Raw genomic sequence first — 24,849 nt, forward strand, 5'->3', positions numbered from 1 at the left:
AGCTCTCGCACCTCTGCGCTTGTCACTCCACATCCCGACCTTCATCAGAACTGACGCGTGCAGGTATGCAGCGCCGCTACATACATTTTCACTTGCTGGCAAACGTAGATGAATAAAATACTGTGCATCTGCATTTTTTTAAACATAAGTTCACGGTGTGCAACATATTGCACACATCCGTAATGAAAAGGCAGAATAATCGATGTGCATGTGTGATGTGGAGTGCATACGTGCGTCCTCAAAAAAGGATTTTAATGTGGAGCTGAAATTGACTTATTTTTATGGATTTCTTTGACTGAAGCAGCGATTCATCAATTCCTCAAAAGATCCTTCATATCAGCAGTAAAGTAATTAGATTTATGGAACTTGCATCTCCACGGCTGCACTGTCCAAAGACGGGAAGTTTCAAAAGGATTCATCAGACGTGACAGGGTTTGATGAATCACATGGACACCAATGTTCCACTAATGATCCGAATGCAGTTATAGTTATTTATTACCCATACTACCTCTGTGATAACATGTAAATATATAATCTCTGTAATTCTTGTTTACGTTCACGCTTCATTCACTTTACTCATGTAGTCCCGTTTACATTGTACATGGACGGTTTGTTAAGTTAAAATATTTCCGGCATAGTTTTTTGTATAAACTGTGCATTGTTCTATTTTTTTGTTCCTTAAATGCTGCTCACATGAGCCTTAAATTGCCCCCGTGGAGACAAATAACGTTTTCTGAATCTGAATCTGAATTCAACAAAAAGGTTTGGAGCATGTAAACGCATATCTTATCGGGTCACTGTAAGTTCCATGAGTGAGATCCACGTAAAACGTTAAGTTGGAATCTCTAATCAGAGTGATTTCAATCAGATGCAACAGTATTTTCTGTGTAAAGGTAGCCAGTGCCTTACTACCTTACAATAACGTGGAAATGGATGGGCCTTTTAAGATGCATATACTGATGAGGCATAACATTATGACCACTGACAGGAGAAGTGAATAACATTGACCATCTTGTGATGATTCAGTGTGCTGCTGGGAAACTTTTGGACCTATGGATGTTTTTTAGACATTACTTACCACCCACCTAGACCAGAGCAGGCACCCCTACACCATAGCAGTGACACTCCTTGAGGCACACACACAACAGTGGTTTAGGAACAGCTCAAAAAACATGAAGAACAGCGCAAGGTGTTGACCTAGCCTCCAAATTCACTAGATCCACAGAGGCCCCTCAACCCATAGGACCCAAAGCCCCTCCACTAATAACATCCTGTTGCCAGACACTACAGGACACCTTTAGAAGGCCCACGTCCATTCTCTGATGAGTCACAACTGTTTCAGAGGCACAAGGGAGACCTACACAATATTAGGAAGGTGGTCATAATGTTATGCCTGATCAGCGTACGTAATTGGGCGTTTGTTCCAAATGTCACGAAAGTTGTCACATAATAAAATGTCACGTCTGATCCCCAGTATTTCTTACATCCCTCACTTCTCCACACCCCCCTGCTATAAATCCTTCCACATCTCTATATATTTTAACGCAGCTGTATATATTTCCAGCGGAACAAGCAAACGGTACAGATGGGATGTATAGTGCAGCTCCTCAAGGATCTTCCCCCTCGCGATGCATTAATGATGTGCTACCGAGCGGGAAATTCAGCGGATCCTTCGGTTGAAAGGCAAATAGAGTTTGCTATAAAAATTTAAGGCAAACACTCGGGCGGACAGATGCGCTGCAGCTCCAGGACTCCCCGTGCTAAGAGGCTGTCACGAGAGCGCTCGTCTCGTCTTATCTCCGTCATTCGGAAAGGGGCTCCGTACCTGACTCCGCTCGTTCGAAGGGAGCGACAGCGACGTTGAGCAAACTCTCTGTGTGGACACGTGTCATCTGCCGAGCGTGATAAGGGCGCAGTTTGTGGCCTTTGGCGACGATTCTGCAATCGTTATAATCCTGTTTGGACAATGGGGCATTGACGGTGGGTCAATTACGTCCCTGTTTGCAAAATTAACAAGAGGCAGTGAGTCACTCGGAGCGAATCAAGAGCTTCTTATCGGCCGTCTCTGCAAGCGGACTTAAATATTCTACGTGCATCCGCGTGGTTATTTAATATTCACCCATTAGTTCACGTCTTGTTTCTGCTCAAGCTTTTCTGATAAGCGCGCATTTCCCACAGATGGGGGAAGAATAATAATAATAAAAAAATATATAATAGAAAATCCAGAGTTCAGTGTCTTTGACGTGACTGAAGAAAGCTAAAAGGTTGTAATTACAGCTGAATAGCGAGTTAACCTATTCACCCCTGCTTTAATTCTGTCACTCACTGCTTCAACTGAGCACTTAAGTAGGAGGATTTCCATCATGCCGAAGCCGGATTGAGTGAATGTGAATCACGGCTGTCAGTGCCTGAGATTAAATCATTTGCGAGGCTTTGTCGGATTTAGCGAAGATGCAATCAGTCCGAGATGCAGCGGAGACGAGATAAACATCTACTGAACTTCCACGGTAATTATTACAAAGGCGAGAGAAGACGTTCGTGCTTCCACACGCGTCGTTACGTACTGTATGCTGGAGCTAATTTACCCTAATTACGGTGAAGTTGAGATCCCTTTGTGTCTGGTTTTGACCTTTGCGTTGTGCCGGAAATAAAACAAACATCTGAAATGCGCAAGCCTGTCAGGAGGGAAGGTCATCAGAAGAAACGGTGGTAGACAGCCCCTCCAGCTATGATTAATTAAGCAAAGTGATCTAACGGTCCCTGGAACTGTTCGCAATGATCCAACAGTGGAAAGAGTTGTCTTAAATCATCTGTCTTTTTCTGCGTTGGTTTGGCTTTTTTTTGATCCAAACCTACCTAATGAGAAAATAAATATAAAGTCAGCCCAGACAGGGTGTGTTGATTGCACGTCGGGTTCAGGGACAGTGCATTTCAACAGAACAAGGCTCGTAAAAGGCTTTCGTCTGTAGGGCGAGGTTTTATTGCACACAAACGTGCGAATATAATGGTATTTGTTTTGTGAAAAGGGGCAATTGAGAAGCCGTTCTGTAAACCATAACTGTTTATACAAGACTGACACATCCGCTTTGATGTGATCCACTGGTTTTGAGGCTTTGAGTTTGACCCGTTGGCCGCCGTTCAGCAACTTCATGTTGATATACAGGCACGCTCTACGGTAAAACCTGTTTACAGTCTATTTTACTCTAAATACGACCAGAGTTTACACAATGTGCATTATACTTTACCCAAGAAGGCTTGACACTGGCAACTGAGGCCATAAAAGTTTAATGAAAATGTTTAGTGAGGTAATAAAGTGAGAAATCGCTTTAATCTTCTTGTGACCAGTGGAGTCGCCCCCTGCTGGCCATTAGAAAGAATGCTCGACCTTTAATAGGCGGTTTAGGCTTCTGCGTCAATTTGACACCGTAGCTACGGTGACAGCGCAGACCGTACCCTAACACTGTAGCCTGACGTGCACCTCCCCAGAAATGTAACTACGTGATTGGTCCGCTTGGTAGTAGCATATTTCCGCTTTAGTATTCATCATCTCCACAATTTTCAAATCGATAAAGATGGAACACATCGAGGAAAGGTTAACTGAGGAGGTTCGGAGATACAAACATTTGTACGACTCGTCTTCGCCGCAATTTCGGCAAAAGTTTTGGTCGCCATTGCTGAAAGTGAAGCAGGAAGTAGAAACCAAAATTAACCCGACTGGTAAAAAAAAAGAAAAGACACAGCGCCGACTAGCGTTTGGGTGGAGTTGTTACAAAACAAGCGCACAAGTATAAATGGCTCGCACTGGCGTAGGCTACGCCGTCTATGTCCCGCAGTACTTCTTAAGGCTACGTCCACTTCTTTCTTTCAAACATACTATTAAAAAAATAATAATAATCCTTAGGCTTCAAACTAACACTAAACAGTACCTTTAATCCTCCATTAACAATTACAGGTCGACTTGCTGTTTTTACCAGTAGTTTAATTTTGTCCAAATGCCCATTGTTGACTGGCATTTAAACATTTTTTCTTTTTGTTTATCTTTATTTTCTAAAGCACTTTGTAACAGATTGTAATAGATCTATGCAGATATAGTTTCTTCTTTTGCTAATGGACTATGTCATGCTGGATAACTTTGCAGGTGATGTCTGTAAACTGGCCTACAGGGGTTGTGGCGTGTTGTCTTTAGACGAGTTTATCTACAGTGTTAAATACAGACCATGCAAAACTGTTCATCACTCTCATGAGAGGCCATTTCTCAAGCGCCCGCGTCTATTTAAATATCATGCCAAGTCTTGTTTCGGCCTCTGAGCCTCAACAGTAAATTATCATATCCTTTTCCCTTGCGCACACAGAACCCACATTCTGGAGGACGCTGTGATCCATCAACAGGACTTCGGTGCGTCCCATCACCACGTCCGGCGGCGGGGTTACGCTTACATGCAAGCCATGATTTATTCCCCTCAGCTTACCTTGCTGCTTGGTCTTGGGGATCTTCCCACAAGGCTTGGTGGCTGTGACGGTGGCGGCGCAGGTCGCGTCCATGAGCGCCCGCTTCAGCACTCCCGTTCTGTTCTTCTTGCCCGTCGCCAGATCGCACTCCCCCCAGGCCTGGAAGTCGTACTTGCACTCCCCTGTAGCGCACGGCAAAATCAAAACACTTAATTAGACACTTTTGTTAAGTGAAGCAGCTCAGAGAAGGAGTGATATACGTGCGATCAGGCAGGAAACTTGGAAAAGTGACACACAGATGATCGTATACTTGCTTCAAGTGGCAGTCAATTGCAATCAGTGACTGGAACGAGACCCCTGAGCTCGGGGACTTGAGAGTCATAGATTTTGAATGGCTGTTTGATGAGGAGTTGACTATCACCTATTGCTCTCAATACAAAGTGTCCAACATGCATGAGATGCTTTTCTTAATAAGACAGAGGCTGCAGGGACAGATGTTGCTTCACCGGTTTTGATCCTATATCTCCTGTATGATGAAACTCTCTAAGAGACGCATGTAATCACAAACAGGACTGGCTGCTTCTGCTGCTGCATCCAAGGAATAACGGACACGATATGATCTTAGAAGCTTAGAGCGGTGAAAAGTACCTCCAGCTTCCAGGTTCACATATGCGATTCCATTTTCATATGAAATGTAACCTTAAACTCAAAGAGGATGCAAGACTCCTCTGGAAAATTGTCGTAAAGTGACCGGCGCATGTTACAGAAATGTGTTTGCAGAGCTCGTGCACTGTATGGTCTCTCATATCCCCCTCCATTATTTTGTTGCCAATCTAGCCGGTGCTCCCTCGAGGGCTGTGACACTTGCTCGTCAGCTTTCTCCGACACGCAAAAGCATCACACCTCTTGTCAGTGCTTCTGAGATCCCAGGGCGCTCATCAGAGGAGGGGAGAGGTGGGAGATGAGGTGAGGGGGGTGGGGTGGAGATGGAGAGCAGAAAGAGGGAGTGACAGGGCCATTGTTGCGAGAACCCTGTCGGGACTTCCTGAGCAACCAGCTTTTAAAACCCCGCGCCCTCATACCTATAATTTATCTCGTGGAGAGAGCTCCCTCGCTTGCTCCTGGGAATTTGTCAGGCAGCCCCTCCCGCTTAAGACGTGTAGGAGAGAAAATGGTTGTAAAAGTGTGAGCGCGCCCACTCGACGACATCCGTCAAAGTCTTACGTGTGTGTGATGTGAATAAAATTTGCTGGAAAAGGTCTGATTTGATTTGTTTCACGTTGTTTTTGGCTTAAAGGGGAATTACTGTTTTTTACAACCTGGACCTTATTTCTGGCATAAAATATGATTGTTTACTCACCCATATAACTTTGGTGTCATTTGGAGTCCTTCGGAAGATATTTAGATCCAGCAGAGCGGCGCGTATATCCATATAGTGGGAGTGAATGGGGCACCCAAACACAGCCTCTAAATAATGAATTATCTGCCGTGAAACTTCATTTCACCAATATTTTGTTATGATGTGCTAGTGCTTTTCCCCGTGACAACAGAGGCATTCCTCCTCTGTTGTCATAGACGAACATTGTCCACAAGAACACCACCAGTTACTATCTATTCGCGGGTGCGTCCAGGTCAGAGGTTAGTAGGTCAAGCTACAGACCCCGGTTGATGATAACGGGTAACTCTGGACTCAACTGGGAATAGCATTAGCGTATCATAACAAAATATTGGTGAAAATAATGAATTTCACAGCAGATAATGCGTTATTTAGAGGCTGCATTTCGGTGCCCCATTCACTCCCACTATATGGATATACGCGGCGCTCCGCTTGAGCTAAATATCTGCCGAAGGACTCCAAATGACACCAAAGTTATATGGGTGAGTAAACGATCGTATGTTATGCCACAAACAGGGTCCAGGTTGTAAAAAACAGTAGTTCCCCTTTGAGGTACAGCTTTGTAATATACACTGCTTCCCCTACTATTATATTAATGGGGCACCCCACCACCAACAACAAATTTTATATTTTGGAAACATTGATGTACTTATTGTTACCATCACCATCAGATGAAACATATTCCCATTCAGCCTTCAGCTCTTTTCAGATCATTTATCAGTTTGGGCTTTGTGACTGTAAATGTTTGGTGCATCAGCCATTGTAACGCCATTGTATGACCATGTTTCTGGTTCATTGTGTTCAGACCCATTAGCTGCAGCATTTGTTATCAGTGTCACATGCCCCACAGGTACTGTACGCTTCTTTTTGGGTCATGCCGCTGCATTGCCGCAAAGAACAGATCAGGCCGCTTGCAGCAAACTTCAGTTTTCAAAATGTGACAGAATCTCAGGACTGCACTTGGAGAAACACCTACAACCCCAAGTTCCCAGTTTTTCTTTTAACGTGACGTTGTTCCTTCGTGCATCATGCTACCTATCGGTGCCAGAACAGTCTTTAAATTAATGCAAACAAACATTTCACTCAGCTGAACCATATCTAAATGCAGCTCTAGCTGCTATGGTTGAGTTGCTGAGTCTTTTCACACCTATCCTGACACATTTTATGGGGTGCAGGCACCAAGTGTTACAGCATTTATTTGTGTTTTTAAATACAAAAATAACCAAAATAAAACCTGCTCTCAGTTTGAAAAGATCTCCAGCCTCCACTGTATGATTTTATTTGCTTTTTCTTTAGTAACTTTCCACACTTTGACAACCACAGACATGTAACTTATTGCCACAGTTCCAAAACTTTTGCTGCTATAATCTTTATAGCCAGTTAGTGGGGCCATTATTTCCTGGAGTGTGTTCATCATTCTTGACAGGCTCATTGCAAAGCAGCAGGCTCCTGCCTGACAGGCCATACCGTGGGAACTAAAGTCCCTCAGGCTTGTCTCTGCAAGACATTTCTGCTGTAAAAAAAAAAAAAAAAACTGCAGAGTCTCAAGCCCAAAAAGAAAATGACACAGCAAGAGGATTATTCCCGTGTTTTCTATGACAATGCATCACACCCTCAGCAGTCATTTCTGGTGTACGGGTAATTAGCTAGCTTACTCGTTCCCTTTCTGAAAATGGGACCATTGTTTGTGCAAATAATGAAGGGGCCACAATAGATCACAGGATGTGAGAGGGAGGTGAGCATGTATACGTTCTGTACACATGCATGGTTTCTCAATATTCCTTCTCACCTCCAAACTTCTTCTTCCAGTTGCAGGGGATCTTGCAGCGCTGGGTCTTGATGGTCTGCTTGCAGTCAGTGCCGGTGCGTGTTCCCTCCCTGGTGCCGAGTCCACAGTCCCCCTCGTTGGCGACGCACACGCTCCACTGCCAATCGCCGCAGTCTGACTTGCGCTCCTTCTTTCCTGTGGGATCAAACGCACACTTTAAACACCCAGTGATGCAGGGGGAGCTCAAGTGATACCAATGTTGGTTGAGGCTTTCTTAAAATGAATTTAAATGTCATATGTTAGAATGAGTTAGAAATGAATTTGTTCCTTGTCTCTTCTGAGGCCAGCAGCTAGACGCTATATTAGCTTTCCCAAGCTTATCCCACCTTAACCTCTGACTGGACTGGCGAGGCCTAAGTTGCATTGAGGGTAACGCAGGAGTGTTTATCAATGCCTGGTTCGGACTTGCATAGTTGGTAGTTTGAACTTGACAACTCAGCCTCTTGAGTATAGTTACAGTATGGTCATTCTGTAACTGGAACAGCAGCGTACTTAATGACACTATGAAATGCATTCTGGGATACCTGGCTGCCCCAAGTCTGCACGTGGTATCTCTTCAACTACCAAACAGAACTTGGGCAGCAAGTGACGACGTTGCACAAGTTCACAAGAACAAGTACAGTCAAGAACAATGAAGCTAAAACGAAAGTACAAAAAAACTGCAGTTCCTCAAATGACCACTTGGGGCTGCCTCCAAAGACCTCCAAGTTAAAATGTTTTGCTTTACGGCAAAAATAATATGTTTAAAGCCTAATACGTGAATCGGATTGGGTGTAGCTAATTTTCCCATTTATGGCAACTCTATGGCTGGGTAATTTTTTATACAACTCACTGTTTAAATCATGTTAAGACTGCATAATTTAGGGTGTGGCTTGCTTTGAGTGACAGGTTGGCGCCCTCACAGGCCGTTAGCTAGCTTCTTACTTCAGCTCTTTACTCATTTTTTTAATTTAAGTCATTTAAGTCAAAATCGGGGTGTGGGCCACACTGAGCAGTGTCAGAAGGTTAAATTGGTGCAGTACACTTCGAAGAGCCAAAGCTCTCGATAACCAGAAAGCAAATCGACCTGCTTGTCTGTCAGATCTCTGAATGCTGACCAATAAAATTACATTTCATTGTATATAGCTGACGCTGATCTTAAAAATGACTCGAGGTTCGTGGCCAACAAGGCCTCCCTGATTCATTCTCGCTTTCATGAGTCAGGTTTCTCTGCAGTTCTCGTGCTCATTTTTGTGATTCACCTCTGCAGCTCTGGTTATGAAAAAAACAAAATTACTTGCTTTTACGTTGCCCCCTCTTGGACTTTTTGATATTATTCGTAATGGGTTTAGGTGCACTTGCACTAATTTCCAATGCAAATGAGCATTTTCCCCTTGAATTTAAATTAGGTTAAATGTTCTTTTCCTCACCCAAGTGGGATTTGTTGGACTCGTTCCCTTTTTGCAAAATGGTGCTGATAGTTTCTGGTATACTCTCAAAAGAGACCAATTAATACGACGAAGGTTTTTGTTTTTCATTTTAATACATGTGTTAAGCATTGTATCACACTAAATGCGTTGTTAAGAGGGACATAGGACTGCGACAACACGGCATGGACATCAGCTGGTTGGAGGGTAACTGACAATAAAATTGCTCCTCCGTGTTGCGAGTACACGCCGATGGTTTGAGAGTCACCTTGTTTCTCCCCTTTGCCTCCTTCAGCTGCCATCACGGTTAGCACCAGGAGTGCCATAACAGCCACCCGTGTCCATTGCTTCTGTCCATTCATTCTGAAAGAAAGACAAAACAACTGTTAAATGAAATCATGCTCTCTTTAGTCACTGGAACTGGTCAACACAAATCCAGCAGTCGGTCCGGGAAGCGTCCTTAGAAAGCCTCGTCTACACATGTCAACAGATGACTTACAACTTCGACAACTTTCCTTGCAATTGCACCTGAACTCGACATATTCAGCTGTCTGGAGGAACAGGAGGAAGAGGAGAGAAAAGCAATAGCTGACCGAAGCCTCATGGGACCAGAGGAATAGCCAGGGGCATTTCCATCTCTCATCTTGTGTCGTTTCCCCAGTGCTGGATACCAATATCATTTTGATTGTCCGCACCGCCATTACACCGAAAGTCAGGCATGTATTTGTTGCCAGAAATCATGTCAAAGATAGATAAAGTCACCAATACAAGGTCAGCTTCGATTTGTCAAAAACTCTAGCCACCTTCAGTAGGAAACAAGAAAAATAGATACGGATAGTTACTCAGTTTGACCGTGAGCGAAGTCAAGTCAAAACTCCAGTTTGGATTCTTCCTTTTTGGATTTAAAGTGTGTACGTTTGGACAGCCGTGTCAGTTTTTACAGTAGTGTCTTCAGTAAAAACGTTTCCAAGGATAATACGATAATATTTTAAGAACATTTTTGTCATTTTTTTTGTCAGTGTCGTATTTTCCTTTAATATTATGCAGTATATTAACAAATAATGTTGGAATAACACTTTTTTTTTAGTTGCTACACTGTAAAACATACACAAATGTTAGTTGAATCAACTCATCTTTATTCAATAACTCAACTGTAAAAACTGGAGTTCATTCAACTCACCATTGCAATATTTTGACGATAAGAAAACTCGCACATGACCAGACTTTTATTATATGATATATTAGTGCTGAACATTTGTTGTTTCTTTGCATAATAATACAAATTAGTTCCAAACGCATAATTAGTGTATGTTGCTGGGAGGACCCTTTTTTCTGCTATTTCTGGTACTTCTGCAGCAGCTTTAAGCTATACGTGTTAAATAAACATGTGACTTTTAAAACTGAGGAAATTCTCAAATTTAGTCAAACTCGGGCGATTTTCAAAATGCATAAGACAACTTCGGAGTTCAGATAACGCACATTCTTAAGGCAGCGGGTGAACTTTCTATGTTGAACAAACTCAAAATTATTTGCAGCGCATAAGGTGTAAAATAGCTGAGAGGCTTTCAGTTTGACAAAGCTTTGGGGCCAAACAGACTTACTGACCTGCACAATATTTGCACGAAAAATACCACACCCAGAGCCGGAAAAGAGCAGGAAGACTGTGTGACCTTCGTTATACCGCCACAAGTGATGGAACTGTCTGGAAAAACACGGGTTGGGTCGCCCGTCTCTTTGTTGTCCTTCATTTTCACTGAGGCGTCACTTCCAGATTTAACAGTTAAGGTTTAAGAAATCCAACCAAGATATCGTGCATGTGAGTTTCCTTTCTTCGTTGATCCTCCTGCTGGTTCTGGATCAGCACAGAGCTGTTTCTATTCCTATCACCACCCTAATGAATGGGTGAAATCACTGCAAAAAAGAAATAGAAAATCCGTCTTTTTGGCCTTTTTTTCTTCCCTGAATGAGATTCTCCGGCTCTGTGAGAGTAAGACAGCAGGAGACTGAGACAATTACCAAGTGTCCGCTGCCAAAAAACGCTCCTCTGAACTCGAACCAGTCGAACAGTTGAGCCTGGCAGGGAAATAATATACATTTGTCACTTTTAATTAATCATGAGCTGGCTCTGGGTCCACCATCCCATTGTGTATTGAATCATTCCCAACTTTTCATTTTCCCTGGCCTTCATATACGTTAAGTCTGATTGACAGCGAGTGCGATTTAAAGCTAGTCAGGCCTTATATTGAATTATTAGATGTTACTGAAGTATGTTTTATCGTAACTTTTAATGTCTTCCAGCACTTTTCAGAAACTCATAATGAGCCCTATGGTGATGACTGTAGTTCTCCTGGCAGGGGAAGACGTCTGAATCCCTCTTTTGATTGATATTATCCTTCTCTGACTGTGGCAGCTCACAGACAACCCCCGGTTTTGATTAAATGCCTCAGGATCCATCTCACAGTTTTGTTTTTCCTCATGTTGACTCTTTTTAAGAGGGTTCCAAACTATTCATCTCCAATCTTTGAATCCCAACCTGTTAGAAGCGAATACAATGAGGTTCATAGAGGAAAAACCCAATGAAAGCTCACAGATAAAGATCGTTTTCCGAGGAAAGGGCATCACGGCCTTTCAAAAGATAAGAAAGCCTTTCCCTCAGTTAGTCACACGCAGGCTGAGGGGCTCTTCTTGGTGCAGTGCAGGCATAATAAATGACCGGGCAGGCTGACGACTTCGAATGAGCACTCCACACGGTAGGTTAAAAGAAAAATAACTCTTGGAATTAAGCTGACTTAACCATTTCCCGTGTGAGACGACAGGCTTCCTCCTCCTCTAGAAGTGAATATATTTAGTGTAAGCTCCTATTTCTGAGCCATCGCAGCACCTATAATTGAACGTATGGGTGGGTTGGAGCATTTGACTATCATTCAGTAGGAATGTGTAACAGTGAACAGTGGAGAGTCAAGTTAAAGGACGTCCGTGCACTTTTTTTCCCCACAGTGAGGACCACCTACAGGTCTGCGCTTTGTGACAGCAAGAAGAAGAGCTCAAAAAAAAAAAAAAAAAAAAAACCTGCAGATGTTTCTTCCTACAAGTCTCAGCTCCTGGCAACCTGAGCACGAATCAGCCACTCGTCGTGACTCAGACCTCCATAATTTGACAAAGCAGCGGGGGTTTTCTTGCATAATTCGCCGCCGCTCTTCGAGTCACCCCCTCGACAAAAAGTTGGTGATTGGTTTTGCTGTGGGTGTGTTTTGTCCAGGTTTCTTTAAAGTGAGACGCGGATGAATATCGGGAAACATTCGCAGAGATTTCTAATGTTCTGCTAAACTTAATACCTGAGCAGCCTGACGCAAGAGAAAGGGGGAGGGGGGAGGGGTGTCATTAATCATAACTGAATGTGTCCCCAGATCCGAAGCTAGATATTTAAGGCAGGATATTGCCATACCTGGAGATTTAGTGAAGTGAAGCTCTTCAAATGAGAGAAAGTCATTTAATGCCCCAGAGGTTGTAGAAGATTATAAACTTATGAAAACTTTGCCAAGAGTCCATGAATTATTTTAATATGTTCTAAAGGAGGCAATGTTTAATGGGAGAAAAAGACAAAGCATACACGGTATGTTAGGATGAGGAAGCTGCAATGACGTGGCTCCCTGTGACGTAATGACCGCAGTCAATTGAAAAACAGACACATGCAGGAAGTCAGTATAGGAATTTAAGAGTCACCCTCTGAACTGGTGCTTATAGACCACCAAGCATTGCACTAAAGGATTAGATTTGTGCAGGCTCAGCCAGAAAAACACATTCAGGTAGTGTGCACCCACAGTGAAAGTGGGAGAACACTTTTTTTTTCTGCAAATGTCAAATTCAACATGACATTTTGTTAAGGAAGCCAGGACTGCAGAGTCGCTCCTCCACAGACTGAAAACCCACCTCTTCACACGTTGGTTCTTGACCAGCGTTACCAGACGTACCATGATTCTTGTCATTGTACAGTGATTTTGCACTCAATGATGGCAATAAGTTTCACAATCTATGATATTTTGATCGCTTTGTGAGTCTTAGAAGTTGCAATCACTCTGGAACATAGACTGTATATAAATATGGACAATGCAGCCCCACTTCCTTGCATGACACTTGAGTATGTATCAGTATTATATTAACTACCAGAAACCATCCTTTAAAAAAATATATTTAATGTCTATTTTAGTGTTTTAGTTTAGCCCAAGTCCCATCCACTGACATATAAGAGGTGGAGCTTATGTCCTATATATGACCTATATAGCCACCAGGGGGAGCTGTACTTGCTTTGGCTTCACTTTTGAGGAGCAGTTCATCTGTCCATCTTTATACAGTCTATGTCCAAAGTACGATAATTTTACTCTTTATGATTGACAAACAGCTTTAACGGCTCAATACCGCCACCTTCAGCATTGGAGTGTGGATTGGAATGGGTCCTATCATGTAGGCTATTCTTCCTAAGTCAACTCATTTTAGGATAGTAACACATGGACTCTACTTTATCGGCACAAGGAGAGAGAACTGGTCACGTTGATCATCAAAAATGAGTAATTGTGTTATTTATCCATGTACCATTTGTAGATGTTGAACTGGCTACCAATCACAGGATCACATGAAGGTATGCACTGGTAGCTGATCCACAGAGGTGTGGACCAATCCGTGAAGCTATAGGCGTAGTTTAGGTGTGACAATGGTCTTTAAAGTGCAATTTTTGATCTGATTGCCTGCCCTTACCAAACAGTTCCCAAGGACGACTTCCAGAATAGTTGCGTCCAACAAAGAATCTGGCGTATCAGGTTAAAAGACTAACCCCTCTCTTCAAAGCAACATCCTATAAATACATTGTGGCAAGAAACTAAAATATTATTTATCTGCAAATGCTGCTAGGTCATGTTTGGATTCTGGAGAGGAAAAGACTGGGCGGATCTAACTGAGCAGTTTCTTGTAAATGTGGATAAAAGTGAGAGACAATACAGTCCTACTTAGCTTGCATGGAAAGTCAGATAGACGTAGAAATCTAATAGTCCCTCACTCCCTGGGTAAAGGCGTAACAGGAGAACTCAATGTTTGCAAACCTCACACCGAGGGGTTACTTTAGCTGTGATGCCAGAAACATCCCGTGGTCGGTGTGGCTCCTGAGCCGGTGGGAATTAGTCCTATCAAACCCTCTCATTTGCCCCATTGATCCAGGTGAATGGAATGGAGGAGGAAAGCCAATACTCGCCGCAAATTGATGGACCTTCAGTGACTCCTCATGTGCTTCGGCAAGCGTGCACAAGACGCTCCGCCGCGATATCCAAGACGCCCTCCATCTCTCTCATTAGGACTGACGTAATCCCTGCTGAGAGTCTATTTATACAACCCTTTGCTTGCGTTTGATATAAAGGCAGGAGGCAAAGGAGTCAACAGTGTAGGAATCAAGGCGAGAGCAGTTTAATGAATCAATTATGCGGGCCCCAGAAAAGGGGTATCGGCGGGTTTATTAGCGGCTGAGCAAAAAAGATCTCCAACTTTTTTTTTCCCGTTCTTATTGAAGAAGGCATCGAGGCTTCTTTAATTTAAGCCATTAACCTTTCACGACCCAGCTCTTAATCGGGGAGCTTGTACGGTAAATACAGGGAGCACGGTACTGTAATTGGGCAAAAGCACCTCTATGATATGTTAATGAAAAAAATACTGTCATAAGACACGTGCATGTATTTAGTATCACTTTACTGGGTATAAATTATGCATGTTTTTATAATAACTCTTTCCCCTTGAGGTTGAAAATCAAAGGGTGTAGTTTCTAACAGCAAGTCTCTCTGCACTGTCTGATGATGCCTATATTAGGTAGTCCTCATTCATTCGTTATCTATTACCATTTATGCTCTGGAGGTTAGCAGGCGGATGCCATTGGACGCTAGATGCGGTACACACTGGACGGGTCGCCAGTCTGCCACAGAGCTAACAACCATTCACATGCATATCTATCGCAAAATCCCCAGTTAACCTAACAAGCATGTCTTTGGACTGTCTTTGGAGGAAGCCCATGCAGAAACAGGGAGAACATGCAAACTCCATGCCGGTATCTTTTACTTGAGTCACATGGGTCATCAAAACACAAGACGTTCGTTTTTTCATTGTATTAAAAAAAAAATGCTAGTGTGTGCAAGAGAAGGCTGCAGAAATCCAAGGTCTTAGCCGTAGTATATGAAGTGCCCTGGGACGGCAGATGTAATGATTTGGAATATTTAATGGAACTGAATACAATATGGTGTCCCTCAGCGATCTGACACTAAAATCCACACACAGTAATTATAGGCACGCAACACAACATATGAAAGAGCGGAGATAAATAACCAATATCCTGCACGCTGTACTCATCAATCATCAAGGCATTGCTCACAGCAGATAAAGGCACTGATCAAAGAGCTATAAGAGTTTTTCCTTCCGCTTTAAAGTGGCCACATAAAAAATCCATTGTTGTAGGCAGGTGGTTGTTAGAAATGTATTTAGAGAGATAACACATTCTAAATTTTGAGGCGACTCAAGTAGCCACTCCTCCTCTGTAACCGTTTGAATGTTGACACTTACAAATTGCCTATTGCTCTGTTACGACGTCAATGATTTGTGGAATGGGCAGGTAAATCTATTAAATGCAGCCAAGGACGATGTCTAATAGCAGGTCAGACAGGAGAAAACCACCACTTTTCTTTTCCCATCTGCTAAGTAAAAAGAGGGACGGCATCCAAACACGTTCCGTGACGTAAGGCCGACTGACAATAGTAGTACCGCACGCATGCTTAAACCTGATTTGAGCAGTAAAAGAAATAATGTGAAGGTTTAAATTTATGAACTGTGTTTGGAAGGGTTCAACACGTCATCTATTGTTGGAAATCATCCTGAACAGTGCATGGCTAATGCTGACATAGAATCAACTGTTTGGAACATCTTCATTGTGAAGTTTTAATTTAAAAATAAAAAGAACGCCCCTTGGTCAGAGGTGGGTGGTCCTCTCTTGGACTTGTCTCAGAGTCCTCCACCAAAGACGGAGGCTTTCCACTAAGTGAGAGAGAGAAAAAAAACAAAATGTGTATGGTGATTTTGTCAGAGGAACATATTTCATTACACAGGTTCCGTTGTCCGTATTACTGATTTAGACTTCCATGGTCTACTCTTGTGAAAATTATGCATCCTCAGCAGACAAAAGTCGCCAATCCAACAATATTCCACCAAACCTCCAAGGGGGCAACAGACGGTACACATGTATACATCAAACAAAGCACCATTCCCAGAAGCCGCACCACTCCATCAATGCGGCCCGATTAATGGTACTGACCACGGGGACCATGCAGTTCATTCGTGGTTGGAATGCATACAGAGCAAGGTGCCCCAATGGAGATGTGGTGGATGTGAAGGTATATGTTATTTTGGCATAATGAAACTGATGGAAATTGCGCTTGAGCTTCTCTTGGATCACGATCACGTCTCTACTCGCCGAGCAGATGGGAGCACTCGCACGGTATGACAAGCATCATATGCCACCTGCTCTGTTACGTTAGCGCGCACAATTGGGGTTTTTTGAAAGTTGGTGGATGGGTCTGACCCAGCGCCTACTGAACAGAAAACAAGCCAGGTGACCACACATAAGGGTCAGTGCCTCAAATGCAGTCAGGACAAACTAAGGTGGTTAGCACTGACGCCTCACTGCAAGAAGGTTCAGAATTCATGGGCTGATTGGGGCTTTTCTGTGTGGAGTTTGCATGTTCTCCCTGTGTCTGCTTGGGTTCTTGCCAGGTACTCCAGCTTCCTCCCATCGTCCAAGGACTGCTGAGATAGGCTCCAGGCCGCCCCGCAACCCTCCAGAAGACAAGCAGTTACAGAAAATGAATGAATGAATAAAATTTTAGCATGACAAAAAGGGATGCAAGTGGGGTTGCATTTGGTTAGCGACTTCACCATTTACTGCAGGTAACACACTGACTTTGGGGGTCTTTTCCGGTACGGGAGTTTGTGGTCAACCGCTGCTTTGATGCATTATCTTGCTATTGCGTGAGTTTGGTGGGTGAACAAGTTTGTTCATATCAGAATCTGTTTTTGTCTTCATGAGTCTGGTTGGCTTTGAAGGGAGCGACGTAAGTTGTTGATGTTGCCCTCTAGGCAAATCTTCATATGATTCACATCTGCCTTGGCGCTTTTATCGAGATCGCAGTCAAGGGGAACATCCCAAGAGTGCATCAGCCGTTACTGAATGTATTCTTTTGTCTGCCTCTGCCACGTTCCCTTGCCCGCCTCTTGTCTGGGTCACCTAGCACCTAGATTTAGACAAGGGAAGATCTGCTTCCCCTAGTCAAGATAGATATGCTTCTACATTGGATATACACTGTAGGTGTGTCTGTGAACATTCTCAACCATCCAGGTCGTGGTATATCCCAAAGACGTTTTGTCCACATCTTCAAGAAACTCTACAAGTCCAGTTACCTTTCTTGGATACACTGTAGGTAGGTTGTAGGCCGATGTGCACCTCCCTAAAATAGTTCCTACAAATCGTGGAGAAGCAGACCTCAACAACTGGTCCAAAATACACTTCAGCTTCCACATCCGTCTTCCTCCTACAAGACGCATACCTACTTTTTTCTTCTGCACAAGTATCAGTAACATTTAACAGCTCCAACTCTAAGCCGCTCAGTTCCAGTCACCATTGTTTGAAGTACACAAAGAAACCCAACACAACAGGCACAGAAATCAACACTGCCGTCTAGCATTTTAGCGACGTGATTACAGAACTATACTGACACGCCAGGCTGTGATCTGCTGATCTCTGACAACAGCACTTTTCAAGTTCGCCTCCCTTTCGGTTGCCATTTTCGTGACTGGCACCGGTACACAATGGAGCGTAAACCTATTATTAATATAGACAATATTTGTTGTTGCTGCTGCTTTGTTCTGTCACTGTTGACTTTTTGCAAAGTTCTCTGACAAATCTCAATAGGACTGACGTCTGCTCTGTCTTCTCAGCCTTACTGAGTAAATAAGTATAACAATAACTCAGAAATGTGACCGGGAAACATTGTCTCGTATGATGATTGTTTTTCCTGATGTTCAGGAACAGTAAGTTGCATCAACGCATTTTTTTAAGCCTTCAGTCGCCGACGAAGAACACAAGACAGTGTCCTTGGGAAGAGTCGGGCAGAAAAATCCACTTCTGTGGCTTTTTCCCATCTCGGTAGTTGCGATTCAGAAGAGCAGCGATTGCCTCACCCAGACACAGGGCATATTGAAAGGATTTATTTAGGAGTTTCCTCGGTTTGTGTGTGTGTTCCTTGAGCCGGGCTTTTGAGAGATTCCGGCACAGATGAAATGAGAAGTGTATTGACTAGAGGACAGGGGGAGGCTTATGAAAGAAGCAGACAAGCGTGTAAAGTCAGGCGTATAGATCCAATATGCAGCCACAAGAAATAAAAAAAAAAAAACAACATGAGAGAGGAATATAGATAACTATATGTTAAATGATATGCTGAGTGAAGTAATGCCTCTGGGTTTGATAATGGCTGCCGTTGATGAAAAGTGACTGGAATTCCCACAGGGGGTGGAGGGGGGGTTGGTGCATAGGATGTCTTAATTGAGCCACGGCACCATTTCTCATGTGTTTAGGTGCAGATGATTAGAGGAGAATGCCACACATTTCTGACTTGTGTTTTGTAAAGGTCAGACAGTGGGGGAGAGAGTGTGCGGAGAGGGTTCCCGCTATCTCTCAGAACAGCCCCGGAGGAGCCCCCCAGGGAGTCGGGCTCCGGAACAAAAACAGCATGTGTGGTGCTCAATGTGTGTGTGTGTGTGTATTGTGTTCGAGTCCTGAAAACAGAGCTAAGTTTGAACCAAGGGCTGATCGGCCTGTTTAATGATAAAAACCCAATAATAAGGACGACAACAATGGCCCCGTGAGAAGCATCAGAGCTGAAACAGCTGAAATTGAAGACTTGAATTTATGCATGAACGCCTCCATTAAGCTGATCATATTATACTACGCTCCAAACACCCACTCATTTGCTTATCCTCCTCCTCATCTCCGTGCCCTCTTTACTTTATATTATTAACGCTGTGAGAATAGTATGAGCCCCGTTCTAACTGGCATTAGAAACTATTAATTATTCACTTTATTTTTTTTTTAGGATTATATACTCCCTCAAATAATGACTTTATGCAACTTTCTTTTCAAATTCAACTTTGAATATTTTAGCCACGTTTTCACAAAGGCTGCACAAAGAGAGCCGGGGGGGGGGGTGCGAGTGTAGATTCAACTTTCAGTTGAGCTTCGTTCAATGGAAATAGCCTTGTAAAATACCAAAAAGGTTGAAATGTTTAGCCTCTGAGGCAGTCCTAATGACAAACAGTGTTCAAGAATGTTAAAATTTTTGGTCCGTGTGCATGCCAGCGCCAAACTTTGAATGTTTGCTACTGTTAAAAGTAATTTTGGACCTGCCCCCCGTTGCACTTTCCTCTATCCTTGACAAAAAGGAATAATTGTACTCATATTTTTGCTGATTACTTAATCACATCTGTACAGTTTAAAGCCCAAACACAATCCGAAAAAACATTAGCAACCCGCTAAACATGCTAAGCATTCGTCTATCAAGCAGAAAACAAAATGGCCTCTTTTTCCTTACGATGAGAGCTGCTCAGCTCTACTGAGTTGAGTTACCTGGATGTCCCACATGCTTCCACAGTTTTATATCCAGAAGATGTGCGTCAGACCAGGTAGACCGAGAAACTTGGCTCAGACTACTAAAGAATGGTTTATGCCTCTGCAGGGCATTAACGACATAACCTATGTACGTAGCCTGCACCAGCATAAGCCATTTTTTGTACACTCGTCAGTCTGGCTCGCTCTGTAAAAACCCAACGCAAACACTAGTCGGTGCTGTGTCTATTTTGTGAGTTGGGTTAATATTTGTTTCTACTTCCTGCTTCACTTTCAACAATGGCCAATGAAACTTTCATCAAAATTTCGGGGATGACGACTCGTACAAATGTTTATATCTCCGAACCTCCTCAGTTAACCTTTCCTCGATGTGTTCCATGTTTATTGATCCAATACAATTTGAAAATTGCAGAGATGGAGAAGCAGCCGTAAATACTAAAGTGGAAACACGCTACTACCAAGTGGACCAATCAAAGCTCTTGTGGTCTGTATCTATAGTTACATTTCTGAGCAGGTGCACGTCAGGCTACGTATAAACCGCGCATAACCCTAACCCTGTCTGAACAAGTTTTCTGACTACCAGATGGTACCTCATATACATAAATGAAATGACTAAAATTCTTTTTTGAACTCTGCAAATGTTATATACAGTATATACCAAAATTGACCATTATCTACTAACCATTTTACAGCTGTGTTTCCAATAAGTTTCCAGGTATTGTGCATGGAAAAATGTTTTTGGGGACGAGTTTTGGCCTCTGGTGTACTCGGTAAATATCTGGGCTAGGGCTTGAAGTTCTTCTCCGTGCGGTCCAGCAATTTGAGACGCAAGAAATGAAGACGGAGCTGAGAAACAACAGAATTGTTTCACAAGAAGCTAGCTTCCGCTCACTTCTACAGTTTTTATTTAAAAGATTTTGCTCCACAAACACAAACGTTAGCTTGCTCGGGATTAGTCAATACCAATCAGAAACCAGACAGCTTCTCATAGTAAAATATTTTACTTGCCTACAGATTCATATGCAGTTATATCTTCTTGTACGGAGTTGAATAACAGCAGTTGAAGATATACACCTGTGTATAGCCTGCAACACCTTGTAACATGAATGCACAAGGTATATTTCTATGATACTATGTAGGAAAAGGCTGCACCTTTTGGAGTCAGCACCTTTTGATCATTCTAGACTACATGGATGGGCTGTATTCTTACAGTCACCTATTTTTAGCCCATCCATTAATCTCCATTTCTCTCAGTGAAGAAAGCTACAGTAGAGACACCTGTGTACAAGCTGGCTGCGAGGGACGTCTTATCACCGCTCCTTGTCCTTTTTCCTTTTCTCTCTGTTTGGGTGCCTTTTGATTGCTAGAAATAGCTGTGCTTGTTCCCTTCAGATGCTGGCTGTCTGGCTGCCGGACCTGTGCAGTCTGATCCCCCCCCTGGCAGCCGCTGACAGCCCACAGAGCTCCATCCCGCTCCGTCCCTCAAGCCCCACGCTGTTAGCATCAACAGTCACCACCTCCCTCTCTCCTCTCTCTCTTTCTCCCTCTCAGACGCTTTCTCCAGCCGACACTCCAAAGGCGCCAATTTAGAGGTGTCTGTCTAATTGAGTAGGCTACATTTATCTTTATGTGTATGTGTGTGTTCCTCTCAGGAACCCGCTGAAAGTACCTTGAGTCACTTGTTCATTAAAGTATGCTGGATGAGAAAGCCTTTGCACACAGCGTGGGCAGTTTTGTCTGCTTCTTGATCAAGACATCCTCCCCCTTTTTCTCCATTCCATCAGCCTCCATGTCTCCATCTCAGTGCTCCTTTTTATTTAGCCGAGAGTTATACAGAGAATTTGTTTGTCTGTCCACTCGAATGCTGCCATGCGTATCCCTGTGTGTGTTTAATTTTTGCCTGTAAACAGGCTGCGGAATAGAATATTTGCAGTGGAAAGGCAGCGACGGCTTATTAAAGAGCCCTGAAATGACAGTCTTCTTGAAAGTGAGGCTGGACTTAGTCTGCTCAGGATTAAGGACCATAATGTTGTAGCAGGTATGGCTGTCAGTCGTGACTCACCTACATGAATGCAGCAGTAAAACTGCTAAATATATATACAGAGAGAGGGACCATTTGATGTATAAAGTTCACCGCTGTTTGTCTAGTAGGTATATTTGATCTCTGTGCACACAGTATGCATTTTATTATTCTTTATCATGGCAATTCTCCAAGAAAGACCGTGTTATATATATTCTCACAGCTACTTTTATACCAACCTATCTCACTGTTCATTACATCTATTAAAGTCGCTCAGTGTTCTTATTTCTAGAGATCTTTGATTTGGGTTTGGGTTCATTTCTGATTTAAAAAAACTAAATGACCAGTAGCTAGGGAACCAACCAGCAACCTACCCGGAAGTGCCAAAATCTGTCGTAAACCCGAAATGAAAGAATTCTACGAATCATTGTGCTCGTAGATGACATCATCCAGGTCAGAGGTTAGTAGGTCAATCTACAGATCCTGGATGATTATAACAGGTAACTCCAGACTCAACGGGGAATGGCACTAGCGTATCATAACAAAATATTGGTGAAATGAACGAGTTTCGCAGCAGATATTACGTTATTTAGAGGCTGCGTTTCGGTGCCCCATTCACTCCCACTATATGGATATCTGAACGACTCAAAATGACACCAAAGTTATATGGGTGAGTAAACGATCGTATTTAATGCGAGAAATAAGGTTCAGGTTGTAAAAAACAGAAGTTCCCCCTTAAGTCACCCAAAGTTTGCATTGTGATAATCTCAAAATCCCATCATTTGTACCAAATTATTGTCTTCTTAAACTTTATTTGCCCTACTGTCCTTTACATTTCATAGAATATCTTTTGGGACGAGACCAAGCTGCAACCTCTGGGGCTGATAAATGAAGCCAAAGCAGAAAACTGCAGTTCCCCAAGTGGCCACTTGAGGGTGGCGTCAAAAAGTGAGTCAATCTGCATCAATCACTAAAATGTCAACTTTACAGCACAAATAAACATAAATTTTGACATTTACGACAACTGTACAGAGGTGAAGCTTTATATAAGTCATCTGTTTAAATTATATCTGGGTTTAAAGTTATGCAGAGCCAGGGCAAGATGGCAGCGACCGGTACCACCTACATTGAGCTTCAAAACCACTCTTTGAGTCTTATAGATGTCTTCCTGGAGGGTTTGTCCATCTTTATACATAGTCAATAGATGAGACTAGGTCTCAAACACAAGAAACTCCCTGAATATTTGACTTGGAGGGGAAAGAGCTCAGATCAAAATAAATCGCAGCAATGGATTTTTCTCACACACTCGCATGCAGCATCACACGGAAAAGGGGTTCTCATATTATTCTCAGAGCAGGACAGACAACAGAAGTCTGACTTTGATCAAAATGCAATGACTTCCACCACATGAGTAAAAGTTTAACCATCTTTGTGCTCCAGTGCTTTAAAATCATTACATCCATACAAAAACAAGCTGACCTGAGCTTTTAAAGTTTCTACTGTACGTTGTAACTGAGGGGAAACTTTTTTTTTTTTAATCCTGCGTTTATAAATGTTTACCAAAATGTGATTGTCAGTCCAGAAAGTTACTATTCAAATATGTGCTTATGCATATTTGTTGCGCTTGCAAATCCCAAACTCTTCTGTAGGCTGGACAAGCTGATACAGAAGACGGACTCTGTGGTAGGGGCAGAGCTGGAGTCCCTGACATCAGTGGCAGGGTGATGAAAGGACCTTGAACAAACTCCGGTCCATCATGAACAATGTCCACTACCCTCTATATGACACCATAGTCAGGCAGAGAAGCTCATTCAGTGACAGGCTGCTGTCTCTGTCCTGCTCCACTGACAGGTTGAGAAGGTTTTTATCCCTCAGGCCATATGACTCTACAACGCCTTCCTGTGAGGAAACGACTGGACTGGCCGGCCAACATAGACTCAGTGTACAAAAAAGGTCAGAGCCGTCTCTATTTTCTCAGGAGGCTATGGTTGTTTAATATCTGCCGGAAGCTGCCGGACATTTTTCTATCAGACTATCGGGAGGCAGCACTAAGAAGAAGAAGGACACCTCATGGCTGGACAAGCTGATACAGAAGGTGTAGATGACTGTAAAGCGCCTTGAGTACCAATAGGTAGAAAGGCGCTACAAGGCCATTTATCTTCTTGAAAGATTGTTTTAATAATCTCCTTCAAACTGTGAAATTTGAAAGCACTGCTTGACACTTGTGCATAATCAGGGAACTAAATACACATATAATTTGATTTGGACGATGAAAAAGCGACGTGTTTCCCTTGCTTAGGTTGGCTTTTCGCTACTGGTGGTAGCTGGATATACAGTATATACAGTATCGCTTCATAACGCTTACCAGAACACACAGGAACGAGTTATTGCTCATCTCCGGATTTAACCATGATTTTAGTCTCAGATAACCCACATCTACCACTTGCACACACGCCAACATTTCCCCACAGAGGTTTCCCACCCACTCCCTACCCCCCCAACAAGCCATCACATTGCGAGGATGAGAGGAAGCACAGATACAGCTGCTGCCAGAGAGATAAAGACCACAGTTACCTGTAATTCCAAACTAGCTTCTCACACACACAGCATTATGGATACAGCAGACTGGGATTAACACCACACCGAATACTCTAAGAGGAGCATACAGCAAGACTGTCAATACGTTTAACTGCTACAGATTGTTTTCTGCTGTAGTTCTGCACTTTACCTCCCAGAGATCTACTTTTCTTCCGTGCCTTTTTTCCCCCTGGAGTTTGACTCTCTCAGATTTCCTTCCACTTATTACACACAGACCAGAGACCTGAAACCTGTTTGGATTGTTTCCAAAAATCCAGAAACACCTGCCGTAGCGCACGCCCTGCTGTCGACAGTGGCAAAACGATGCTTTGCAGCAGATGAAGAGTGAGATCGGGCTCATCGGTGCGCAAATGTCACCGGTTATTTGTGCACCCTCAGTCGGCTCAGTGCGAGGAATGCTGTTCATTTCCCCCCCTGCAAGTGTATGGAGGTACGTAAGCAACAATTTGCATA

General features: G+C 43.1%; 1 protein-coding gene across 1 annotated transcript in view; it reads right to left on the reverse strand.

The window, feature by feature from the left end:
* Nucleotides 1-24,849, reverse strand: part of ptn (pleiotrophin) — a 46,002-nt gene that overhangs the window by 5,716 nt on the left and 15,437 nt on the right. Inside the window, exons 2-4 of the mRNA XM_084573977.1 lie at nucleotides 9,348-9,442; nucleotides 7,635-7,808; nucleotides 4,470-4,631 (exon numbers count right to left, since the gene is read on the reverse strand). Coding sequence (XP_084430103.1) covers nucleotides 4,470-4,631; nucleotides 7,635-7,808; nucleotides 9,348-9,441 — 430 coding nt within the window. The 5' untranslated portion in view covers nucleotide 9,442. The remainder of the gene's footprint in view (nucleotides 1-4,469; nucleotides 4,632-7,634; nucleotides 7,809-9,347; nucleotides 9,443-24,849) is intronic.

The sequence above is a fragment of the Chelon labrosus genome (genome assembly GCF_963514085.1).
Source record: "Chelon labrosus genome assembly, chromosome: 23".
NCBI lineage: Eukaryota > Metazoa > Chordata > Actinopteri > Mugiliformes > Mugilidae > Chelon > Chelon labrosus.